This window comes from Platichthys flesus, chromosome 17 (genome assembly GCF_949316205.1).
Source record: "Platichthys flesus chromosome 17, fPlaFle2.1, whole genome shotgun sequence".
Lineage (NCBI taxonomy): Eukaryota > Metazoa > Chordata > Actinopteri > Pleuronectiformes > Pleuronectidae > Platichthys > Platichthys flesus.
The window spans coordinates 4,258,239-4,270,543 of record NC_084961.1 but is presented as its reverse complement, the minus strand read 5'-3'; the positions used below and the strand labels follow the sequence as shown (position 1 = coordinate 4,270,543).

The 12,305-nt window shown below is 47.6% G+C and overlaps 1 protein-coding gene across 2 annotated transcripts; it reads right to left on the bottom strand.

Annotated features, from left to right (window-relative positions):
* Positions 1-331: 331 nt before the first annotated feature.
* prdm1b (PR domain containing 1b, with ZNF domain) lies at positions 332-11,976 on the bottom strand. Of its 2 annotated transcripts, XM_062410139.1 has the most exons (7): positions 11,357-11,976; positions 10,630-10,959; positions 6,861-6,980; positions 5,280-5,520; positions 2,919-3,850; positions 2,697-2,825; positions 332-2,188 (listed from the first exon to the last, which is right to left on the bottom strand). In XM_062410139.1, the coding sequence occupies exons 2-7, from the start codon at positions 10,798-10,800 to the stop codon at positions 1,613-1,615; spliced, it is 2,169 nt and encodes a 722-aa protein (XP_062266123.1). In that variant the 5' UTR covers positions 10,801-10,959; positions 11,357-11,976; the 3' UTR covers positions 332-1,612. The 2 variants fall into 2 exon arrangements, with proteins under 2 accessions (XP_062266123.1, XP_062266124.1); XM_062410140.1 differs by lacking the exons at positions 6,861-6,980; positions 10,630-10,959; positions 11,357-11,976 and adding an exon at positions 5,756-5,914.
* Positions 11,977-12,305: the final 329 nt, after the last annotated feature.

Genomic DNA, 12,305 nt, shown 5'->3' with positions numbered 1-12,305 from the left:
TGCTCAGAGTTTATTGTTATTTACCAATTTTAACTAGAATCTTTCAAATGAATGATCATTTCCACCGTTTGTTAATAAGAAGTCAATTATATAGTGATATATATATATATATATATATATATATATATATATATATAGAATACTGTGTTTGCTACTGTGTGAATGGACGCTCGTAGCGTCCAATGGGATCATGTCCCAGGTGTGGGTGGGCGTGCAGTGGGTCCGTCAGGCTCCACCCCCTGTTCCTCCAAATATGGTTCCTTCTGGTTTAATGTTTGGCTTCCAAACCAACGGGTGCGAAACAATCAAACAAACATGAAAAGACCAGGTGTATAGAAACAATATCTTTAATATGCTACATCATGTAAATATAAAAGTATCATCAAAATAGTCTCTCACATATAAATTCTGAACATCTCATAACCTGTTTTGAAAAATAAACTAGATATAGAAACATATTGTATAAAAGGAAATCAAAACTACAAAAAATGATAAAAAGACATTACTGACTCAGTAGTAAAGTTTTCAAGAACACTTCCTGCCTCCTCCTGGGTTTCCTTTTTTTAACGTAAACACGGACAGATCTACTTACATTTTAAAACTCCAGTGCTAAGTGACACAAATATTAACAATGCTAGAAAAGGTTGCTCCTGATTTGCTTGTTTTTGTTGCTGAGGTACATTTGGATGCATTCTGCGGTAAAGCTGCGCACGTAGAAGTATAAGTACGTCCAAGTTTGTGTAAGAAAACATCGGAAACATTTCAATCTGGTGAAAAGCTATACTTAGCAAATTACGTTGATTTCAGTTTGAAAGAAAAGAAAGCACGTGACGCTACTGTGACGGTGCAATCACATCAAGTCTTTATCTTGTGAATGAATTGTTTCCCTTGAAACCAGTTGAATAATGGAACCAAACCCAGTGAGACATATTCACGTTCTTTCATTGTAATTTTGGCAATCGCTCATCAAGATACCTGATTTTTCCCTTTTTTAATCATAAATAAATAAAACAGTCGAGGAGCAGGAAGGTGGTTTGTGCTATCACTGTCTTTTACATGCTCCCACTCGCTGCACACACACACACGCACACACACACAGTGGCACAAACGCACTCTCACACAAAGTAAAACAAATACACAATTAGAACAATTGAAGACTCATAAACTGGTTTGTGCCACGTCATTGTTCCTGAGTCCATTTTGTGGGATCTGATCTCCAGGGAGATATTCGACATAGAAAAAAGACACTAACAGCCAAAACAAGCTATGACAAAACTAAATAAATATAGAAAACTCAAATAAAAAAAAAGTAATAAGTTAAAGCACAAAAAGCAAACACTTCTCTACCTGAGTGAAAAGAGTTTTAAATACTTCACAGCTTGACAATGCCTCCCTCTTTGTAATTTGTTAAACTTGTTTTTTGGGAGGAAGTACAATCACTGAATACCCTCGCCCAGTCTTTGGATGCTCTTCTTTTGGTGTTGCGCTCGGTGGATTGTGACAGTTCATAATCCCTGCGATGCCCCTGGTGGACAAAACAGGGAGTTTTATTTGGCGACATCTGTTTTTCTTTGTTGATGATATGCTGTATGTTCATCTTCATTCGTTCTCCTCACTGTCCCTCGGTCTTCACCGTCGGCCGTTTGTGGAGATGAACAACACTGGCCCTCTCCTGATAGGCCGGCGGCGGGCTGTGATGTAACGTGGGTACGACTGATTGGGCCAGGGACACGGCAGGTGCGTTGATGGCTGCCGTCAGGGCCTTCAGCAGGATGGTGGCCTCCCGCTGGTCCTCCTTCCCCTCGCCTTCCAACGTGCGAGCCAACCAGCGCTCGACGGCTTCCTCCACCTGGGGCGCGGTTGCCGTCTCGGCGAGCGTGTCGGCTTCTTGGCTGGCGTCGAAGCGCTCCACCATCTCTTTCATGTGCACGCTGACGGGAGCGGAGGAGCTGGCCAGGCAGCAGCTGCGCTGGTGGATGCGGAGGGAGAAGCGGTGGAAGAAGGCCTGGGCGCAGAGCTGGCAGTGGTAGGGGCGGTCGCGGCTGCTGTGGAGGCGGCGGTGCAGCTTGAGGTGGATGTACTGGGTGAACTTGGTGCTGCACAGCTTGCACTGGTAGGGCTTCTCTCCGGAGTGGAGCCGCAGGTGCGTTTTCAGGTTGCTGGTGCTGCTGAAGCGTTTGTGACACACCTGGAAAACATGAAATGAAAGGTGAAGGTGAGAAACGTGACACATGACTGGTTATTAACGCCCTGACAAGACGCTCTGGTTTGTGTTCAGGATTATTCTGGAGGATTTAGGAGAACAATGTGACGTCAGGCTCATGTTATTAATAGAGCTGGGTTTGGACAAGCTAGTCCTGTTCTTAGTTACACTTACCAAACAAGAGGAACAATGTTTATTGAGCTTTGTACAACAAGTTCCATCGAACAAAACACTCACACCCACGGAGTCACGTTAGCAAACAAAGGCATGTTAATGTCATTACATGCTTAAGTGGGTATGGCTCAGTGAAAATCAGGTTCTAGGGTAACGAGGACGGCTCGTGAGTCAGAAGCTTTACCTGTTTTGTTTATTTGCATATGTCTCACTATTGATTTTATACCAGGGTTACGGTGAGGTCAAGGAAAGAGAGAGGACAACACACACATACACACACACACACAGACACACAAGTGGGTCCCGGTTCTCAACCTACCTGGCATTCATGTGGCTTCTCCCCGGTGTGGACCAGGTGGTGTTTCTGGAGATGGGCCAGCTGAGTGAAGCTTTTCTTGCATAAGTTGCACTGGAACGGTCTCTCGCCACTGTGCACTCGGAGGTGGACCTACACAGATCACACAAAGAAACGTGATAAGCCTCGGTGTCAAACGGCAAACGAGAGGTTTTTCTTTACAAAAGCCAGGAGTTGAACTGTTACCTTGAGATTCGACAGTTGTCCGAAAGTCTTCGAGCAGATGTTACATTCGTATTTGATCTTCCCGTTCTGCTTCTTCAGTGGGTAGGGCAGGGACTTGTGGCCGGGGCCGTTGCGCGGTGCTCCGTTGCTTTTGGCCGTAGCCAGACTCAGGTTCATGGCTTCATCGCAGCTGGAGGGCGACTGCTCGGGGGATTGATGCTGGCTGCTGGGTTTGGGGAGAGGGGAGAGCTCTGGCGTGGCCGGGGCGCCGCGAGGTGGCGACACATTTGCCGTGAGTTCTTTCAGACCCCCCTGCGGGGACGGAGGGTAGGGGAGGGATACTGGGATTAGATTGGGTGAGCCGATGGGGGGGTATGGGAGTCCGTCTGAGCCCAGGTAGCTGCCGTATCGGAGGGATCCTCTTGAGGGCATCATCCCGGGAAAGGGAGGGGAGTACGAGGGGACGAGGAGGCGAGGGTAGTGTGGCCCGTAGGGGGGGAGAAGCTGGTGGTAAGGGGGCTGGAGGGGTCTGGACTGGTGGTAGAGAGGGTAAGAAGAAACCAGTCCCTCCCTGTGGCCGTAGAGGCCGTGGAGATGCAGTGGGACATTTCGGTGTGGAGCTGGAAGCACAGGGTGGTGCTCGGGCAGGTAAGGGTGGTTCAAGCCCAGGCTGGGTTCTCTGTGTTCGGGCTGAGGGGACGGAATGATCCCCTGGTTGTGCTGATCTCTGTCGCTCCTCTCCTCCTTCTCAACCTTCTTGCTGAAGTCCATGATCTGCTCGTCCGGTGTGTCGGGTGGAGTGTCTCTCTCCAGCATCTCCACATCGATCTTCTCCTCTCCCTCTTCGTCCCGCTCCTCCTTCATCTCCTCCTTTCTCCTCTCTTTAAACCACGTCTGCTGAGGTAGGTGCTTGGGGTACTCGGAGTCGCGGTCGTCATCGGTGCTCGTGTATTCTGGGAGGAAGAAGGAGGAAAATGTCACTATGAGTTCAAATGCCTCACACACACACACACACACACACACAGTCATCCTCCCACTGAACAACCTCCCTCTTATGGTAAATGATAGTAGTTTCAGTTTTGTCTTGACACACACACAGACTAGGTTTCTATTAGTCGAGTAGTGATTTAAGTGTGGGAGAGCGGGTTGGTGGTAAAGCGCGTGGGAGTCCATGTGTCACGTCATGTTAGAGCATCTACGAATCTGAGAATCTGAGCATGAAACCTTTTCTGAGTATCTCTGTCTTACCGTATACTGGCCACAAGAAAATTTGAAACGTCTCTTCCTCTTTTTTTTCTTCTCCTTCTCATTTCTAGAAACTCTCTTGTCCCTTAGTGTTGTGTCAACACCTGAAAGTCCTCAGTGAGACTTACTTTTAAAATGTCATGTTTTTAGCCATTTAAAATGTAACTTAATAAATGTAACTTTTTTTCAAACATATATTATCTTCAACTTAAATTGTGCACATTTCTGTGACAGCACAGTTAACACAAACCCAGTTGAAAGCGTGAAAGTATTCAAAATGTTCTCTGAGGTTAAGTTTTTCTAGATTCCACCACTAACAAGCTCGAGGTCGGTGCCACGCTTCACCTGAAGTCGCCTTGACGTCTGTCAACACGCTCATAAAAGCAGGTGGATGCCTTTTTATGATCCGTTAAGTAGATTAAACAATGCCATGAAACCCCTTTTGTGCATTAGTCACCTGGATGAATGCTTACACAACTGGTGTATCCAGTTGAATGCGTGAATCATCAGACTCTGGGGCAGCAGTCAGGAGGATGAGGCTATGACTTTCCATTCTATTAATAGGGGAATATAAATGACTCAGAGAAGTACTTTGATCATCCATCGCTCCCCTTAGATTCATCCACTCTACTCAGAGGCTCGTGGTTATTTTTTATTTGAGTGCGCTCAGTGCGGTCTCCCATTATCCTACATAAATATTTGGCTCTCTGGGGTTCAGCCACCCGAGTGTGTTTACCGCTGTTTGAATCAGATAAAATCAGGTCCTATTCATGAAGCGACGCGTCTTTATTCTCTTTGAAGTGAAGGAATGTTGCCGTTAAAGAGTCTGGTGCCATCTGTTAAGTCTCGGCACAGATTCTAATCGTTATTCTGTAGTAATTCTTGTCAAGATCAAGAGAGAGAGAGAAAGAACTGTCAGCGTGTCATCGTGCCGCCTCCGTATCAAAAACAGCTGATAAGTCTCCCCCCTCTCTCGCAAAGTCATTATTGGATTAGCAGTGACACAAGGGGAATGAAGTTCATGTGCAAGACCAGGAACTACCCCCCCGATGAATAACCAATATCTTCTCTACTTTTTAAAAGCCCGTAGGCAAGACCATGTCATCATCATCCATTGTTACATCTTCATGCACTCACTCTGTTTGATGTCGTCCTGCTGCCCACAGAGCCTCTGGGCGAACTCCTGGCTGTACCAGACCAGCAGCTCCTGTTTGGGCTCCACGGGCCGGATGGTGTAGAAGTAGATGTCCCGGCCGTTCTGGCACGCCACCAGGTTCTGCTCGGCCAGAGAGCGGGCCGGGTTGACGTAGCGCATCCAGTTGCTCCTGTGGACGTCATAGCCGTCGAGGAAGTTCTGAAGGTGGCCACCGCTGTAGATCTGCAGGAGGGGGAAGAGAAAAAGGGGTTTCAACTTCAGGATACATGTCAAGCAACAAATACTTTTAGTTTCAGCTGTTAATTTTAAATTGTCTAATAGAAATTCAACCACCCTAACCCAACAAAAATTGGAATAAAATCCTGATTCAGATGCTGAAAAAAATCCACTTAAAAATCCACAAAAGATAGAAAAACCTTGAATTAAACAAGATCTGAAAGAAAAACAAATTAATCACCTCTGCCATGTACGCTTAAATATCCTGTGTCCTCCTGAGTTATTCTGCTCCTGAGTTCTGTGCAGCTGTAAAGCTCTGCCCCTTGTATCACGAGAGTTCAACCTGTGTGTGTGTGTTTGAGCTCCGGCGTCTGTATTTGAGACGGGAGGTGTGGAGGCGTGGCCCGCCCACTGACCACAGTTGCTGACAACTTCACTCTCACTCTCCCTCTTCTCATTTTCTCTTTCTCACGACTGCGCTGGGCCATTATTCTCGGTGCCTGCGGTTCACATAGTTATGACTGAGCCCTTTTATAATGTGCATGCTTTGTGAGGACGATCGTGGAAACAAAAAAAAAGGAAATATTTGCCAGAGGGCCTAACAGAATCAGATCGACGAGGCAGGTGGTGGCAGGAGGCCAATCGGCACGCATGTCCGCCCTGCCTACACCTGTGTCACGAGCGTGATAAGATCATCAGGGAATGTCAGTCTTTTGCTTTTGCCCATATTTCCAGGAAATGCAGGAAACAAAGCCGGAAGGAAAACACGTAGGTGGGGCAGCGAAATAAAAAGAAAAAAAAAACTCCTCAGGGAATTGACTCAGCAGAATAAAAAAAAAAAAAATCCCAGCGTGACACAAGCAACACTCATCTGGAGCAGAGAGAAAGGGAATAGAAACGGGGGGGGGGGGGGTACATGAGGACTAAAATGAGACAGGAAGTAGAGGATTGTTTGGAACCTGTGTGTGTGTGTGTGTGTGTTGAACAATAGTCCCTTCCTTTGTGTATGTGACGAAGGTTGCACACGACTTCAGTGCCGGTAAGAGCAACAGTGTCGGCAACTTCCTCTAAAAATTTGACCAAAACCCCTGCACGCAAGTGAAGAGTGTGTGAAAGCCCTTTTGTTTCCTGATTGACGTACTGACGAGGACTCGATGTGAAACTTCACTATCTGACCAATGTCTTGAATAAGAGAGGAAGCTGAGCGCAGGTCACCAGCTGCAGCCTGACGGTTCCCAGGGTCACTTTCCCACGTTTAGATTTAAAGCTAAAAGTGTGAATATATAAAGAAATGTATGAATGTGGATTTACGTGGATTTGTGCAGGTGTAGATTCGTTTCCCTTACCCGCCAGAAGTACTTTCTGTTGGCCTGCTTGGATACGTTGTCTTTGGTGTAGATGTCTCCTTGCAGGGGCCCGAAGCGTGTCCCCTGAGGGATGTACTCTTTGCTGAACACACCCGTCACCTGGAAAACAGGCCAAATACACGATTAGTGATTGTTTCACATCTCTTCTCCTCCTTTACATGGACATAACACACAGTAACTGGACACTGGGCCTTCAGAGACAACAATTTGGAATCATTCTCTGGTCTCGAGAACCCACACGGCCTCTCGTCTCTGACAGAGGAACTGTCCCTTCGCTGCTTCTCTCATTGTATCTTGTTTTTGTGTTGGTCCGTTTGTTTACGCTGTTTGGTTCCTGTTGCTGTGGCTTCGTCATGTTGACCCAGGCGGCTCCGGGAGTCACGTTGAGACGCACAAGGTGACCCACTTTCCACACTAATAAGTTAAGCGAATGAAGAGCATTACACTTTCTCTGACTTACTCGACTGATCTCTGACCTGGTATCCTTATAACACACACATACACACACACACACACACACACACAGGGAGGAAGCAGTGTCACCTGTTGTTTGTGTTTTGTTCTTCAAGAACGCCACATTCCTAACTCGACAATGGCACGTGTTTGATTGGAATAACACAAAGACAAAAGCAAACAAAGCAAAGAATCTTATTCTTCTTGCTCTTCAGGAAAGATTTTTTTTGTTAACGATGTACAGAAGGTGTTTAATTGCAACAAGGAAATGTTACTGACTAATTATTATTTTTATTTCGTTACCTTTTGAGTTCGTCTTTTGTCTATATCGAGGAGCAACAGGATATGTTAATGCCGTCTTTGTTTGAGGAGAACAGCTTTATGATTCAAACTTGATGGAGGGGTCCACAAGGCTTGGGGTCAGGGCTCCTCAAACACACACACACACACACACACACACACACACACACACATTCACACAAACGGCATCAGGCACTAGCATCTGCAGCGTACACACACACACGCGGCCACGCTTTTCTTGAGGAGCTTTGTGTTCAATCCTTCAATAACCCCCCCTCCCTCTCCAACCCATCCTGACCCTCACCCCCCCCACACACACAAACATAAACACACACTCTCTCTTCCTGCCATTGAGGATTTAAATTTCAAACTGGGCCTCGATAGGATTTTTCACGGCGACCTGTGCGGAGGCCGGCCTGTAACAAAAAAAGACGTGGAGGAAGGTTTGTCACACTGGGAAGGTCGGTAGTGTTTTTTGTAAATCATGTTTAAGCAGTTAATTATAGGAGCAACAGGTCAGTGGGGTTAGCAGGGGTGTGTGTGTGTGTGGGGTGTGTGTCCAGCAGCCGTCCGAGGCCAGTGAGGTGATTCCTGGACGCGATGAACCAGTGTGACAGGGACATTGTGCTTCGCTGGCGTTGCGTGACTAACGAATCGCTGTGGTCGCGGCGCCGCTTGCTGCTACTTAACCGCTCAGCCTGGCCAGGTTGGGTGCAAGGGGTGGGGGGGGGGTGAAGGGTGTTAAGGAACGGAAGAAAGGAGGCCCCCGGGCGTTCTTAAGTGCACCCACGCTATCACACTCCCTGAACGCCCTCCTTCTCTCCAAAGCCCCCCCCCTGAGTTCCACGTCCTGTTCTGGATCCTCCTGAAATAGCTGCTGCGCCTGCCCTGGTGTGAGGCCTGATGCCTGGCCGGCTGCCTGCCCCGGTGTGAGGCCTGATGCCTGGCCGGCTGCCTGCCCCGGTGTGAGGCCTGATGCCTGGCCGGCTGCCTGCCCCTGATGAAAGTTAATCATCTGGTTTTAACCTAAATCCCCCCCCCCCCCCCCCCCCCTCCTCCTCCCACCATCCCATCCTCTAGCACACACACCCTCTCCCCCAAAGCATCCTTTCCACTGCCTCCTCCTCCTCCTCCTTCTTCTCCCCCCCCCCCCCCCCCTCCTCCGGCCCTCACTGGCACCCGTTGCTGACGCCCCATCTGCCACGTGCCCCCCCACCCCCCCCAACCCACCGACCGCCCTCCTTCGCGTTTCCTGGCACGCTTCAAGATTTGAATTAATACATCGGGGAATCTTAGCCAATCAGGCGCTGAACAAACAAGCGTGTGGATCGTGTCTGACGACAGTTTGTTGAGTTCCTTGTTTTCATTCAGGCTCGATTGATCTAACTCGTCTCAACACATTGTGTGAAAAACCCCATCGCCCTGAGCCCTTGTTGAACTTTACATGAGGTGGCATGTGCATGTGAGCCGTCCCACAAACCCACAGGCAGGCAGGCAGCAGCTTTGTTTCAGGATCTTTCAGGGAAATGGGTTTCCCAGCTCTGGCAGCTCAGCACAGGGAGCAAGTCAAGGAGAAAAAAGTCCACATGACACCATCTTCAGGAAGGGAAACCACTCCATGGACGGGAGCCAGTTGAGGGCAGAGCAGATTACTGGCAGCCCCGTGAGTGCGTGCTCATGCTTGTGGTCATTTTTCCTTTCTTTTCATTCTGCCCATCAGATGTATGAAGAGTTTCCCTCTCAGGCAGGAGGGGCTCAGAGGTTGAAAACTCAGAGTGTCAAGGGCCCGGGGATTTGAAATGAGCCCTAAATGTGATTTTTTTATCACAGGGTATATATATATATATGTATCGCAAGCTTTTCTTATCTGACAGCTGTAAACACTGCAGAGGGAGGAGGAGGAGGAGATAAGAGCATGAGAGACCGAGAGAAGACAGAAAGAGGAAGGGGACAGAGAAGAAGACCGCAAAACTTGTGTGTTAAAGAGTGACGACTAAAGACATGAGTGTGACTTTGCTCTCTCTCTCTCTCTCTCTCTCTCTCTCTCTCTCTCTCTCTCTCTCTCTCTCTCTCTCTCTCTCTCTCTCTCTCTCTCTCTCTCTCTCTCTCTCTCTCTCTCTCTCTCTCTCTCTCTCTCTCTCTCTCTCTCTCTCTCTCTCTCTCTCTCTCTCTCTCTCTTCCTTTTTCAAGATGATGCGTTTCCCCTATAACTGCATGTTCCCTTTGCTTTGCTGTTGAGCTTTTGCAGCGTAGGTGACATGTCCGGGCAGATTTTATTGCACCGGGGAGCCGACCAGCTGAGTGGCTGACACAAGGAGATTACGTCGGCTCTCGGTGATTCACCTGAATGGGTGAGCCAGCAGGGCGTGGGAGGTAAAGAGCACAAGCACAGTTGTAAAGGAAGAAAAACAGATGAGCGGGAAGACTGGATGCAATTACATCAGCTGGGAGAAGCTCAGCTGATCCCTGCCATTATTCTGTGTGTGTGTGTGTGTGTGTGTGTGTGTGTGTGTGTGTGTGTGTGTGTGTGTTTGTGTGTGTGTGTGTTTATGTCCGGTGCTGAGAGAGCCTGCACACTTTCTTTGCAGGAGATTCAAAGACAATGGCTCAAAACTTCTGGGTGACGAAACATAGGGTGACCAGAAGACGCAAAAAGGCCCCTGACCTCAAGCTGCCGCTGGCCTACACACACACACACACCCACACAAACACACACACACACACACACACCCTGCCGCACTCTACTGTATTTGTGAAGATCTCATTAGTCAGCAGATCTTTTGTTCCACGTAACCCAATGCAGATGGCCCAACAGAATGTTATGCAATACAGAATTATTATATTCAATAACAGAGTTCTAATCTCACAAAACCGACTTCACCCGTTCACCACCGAGGCCGACGACTAACTTTGAGGAGAGTTAAATTAACTTATTTGAATTTGTCTGATCTAAAAGAAGAGGGATGACCATGAACTTGAATTAACGAGCTCCTACCTCGTTGTCTGTGCCGTACTCGAAGGTGAGGTTGCGTGGCACGGAGGTCATGGCCTTGGGCAGCCTGAAGCTGGGGTCCGACACCTGGTCCGGGACGATGTAGGTGCAGTTGAGGGCAAAGTCCTGCTCCCTCCACGTGCTCATGTCTCCTGGGGCGTTGTCCAGCTTCATCTTCAGAGTATAAATAACACTCTGCAGGGGGGGGGTTGAGCTCAGGACGTTTGGTTTGGTTTGGTTCTGTTTGGTTTGAGTCGCTTTGGCATAAAAGTACTTTGGTTGCGTTGGGGTCCAAGTCCTGTGTCTTCAGTTATGTTGGTCGAAGCTCAAGATCTGAAAGAGGACGGCAGGAGGACAGAGAGAAATTAATTATGATGTCATTATTAGTGAAGTCAAGTCGTTTTGAGAAAAGCAGGAAAAAACTGTCTTGACGCACTTCAGACTGACAACAACACAAATTCAAGTTACACAATAGTCTGACCTGATCCTAAATAAGAGTAGAAACTTTCTGATTGGTCACTCATCACTCAGGCAGCCAGTTCCATTCATGAGGAACCAGAGTCCATTGACCATTCTTGGCCTACATCGCAGTGTTGGCAGTTCACCGGCCTTTTCTTAAAAGGCCAAGAGGTCAACCTGTTCTTTTCTGCTCAGCCGTGTCATCTATGCATCTTTCTAGAGCAATCCCAGATTATTCTAAAATAAAATTCAACAAATAAACGAGTCTTACTTTAGCACATTCATTCAGCTGTAGGATCCTCATGTCTTTGGTTATGTCATCCCTTAATTGTCCTCTTTTTTCTTCCACTTCTTCTTCTTCTTCTTCTTTATACTCTCTCTTCTATCTCCAGGTTTTCTTCAGGGATTCCTCTCAGTTAGATCCTTTGGGTATCCGCTCTCTCTCTCTCTCTCTCTCTCTCTCTCTCTCTCTCTCTCTCTCTCCCTGCAGCCACTCTGCCACTGTCACCACAAACTCATGAGCCCCCGGATTGCGCCAAGCCTTTTTAGCTCAACGCGCCGGCCAATCACGCGCCGCCGCGGTCACGTGACCCCGGGGCCATCTGACACACAACTGTTGGTTTCGGACAACAACATCGGTGACGTTGTGCAATTGGCCAGCGAGTGCTGTTGTGATGAATGCTCACACATAAACATATGCACACGCACATCCACGCGCACACAAAAGAAGACATGTTAATGAATGAATAAAGGGAGAGCAGATGGCCGGCCTGGTGCCACTGAAAAACACACTCGTGGACTTTTGCTTGGTTTGGCACTTAATGAGCAATCTGGTGCCACTGTATCTCCTTGACCTACATCTCACTGTAGAACGTCTTCCAGGGGGAGCCCCAAGACACACACACACACACACACACACAAACACACGAACTCTGGACCCATACAAATGCACATTTGCCCAATTCTTTATCCTTTCTTTTGAATTATGTAAAATCTGGTGGAAACCCTTAAATTAAGCTAAACCAAATTTCACACACTCACAGATCTCGGTTTCCTAAATGTGCCTGATTGTTTTCATCAGAATCTTTAAATTATTCAATGGGAAATTTGTAAAAGTGTCAATAAACTTAGTCTAATAAAGAAAGTTAAAGAATATGGCGTTGTTATAGAAATCGGCACCAAAATATCACGACTTCTTCCTCGATTGACACCACATCCTT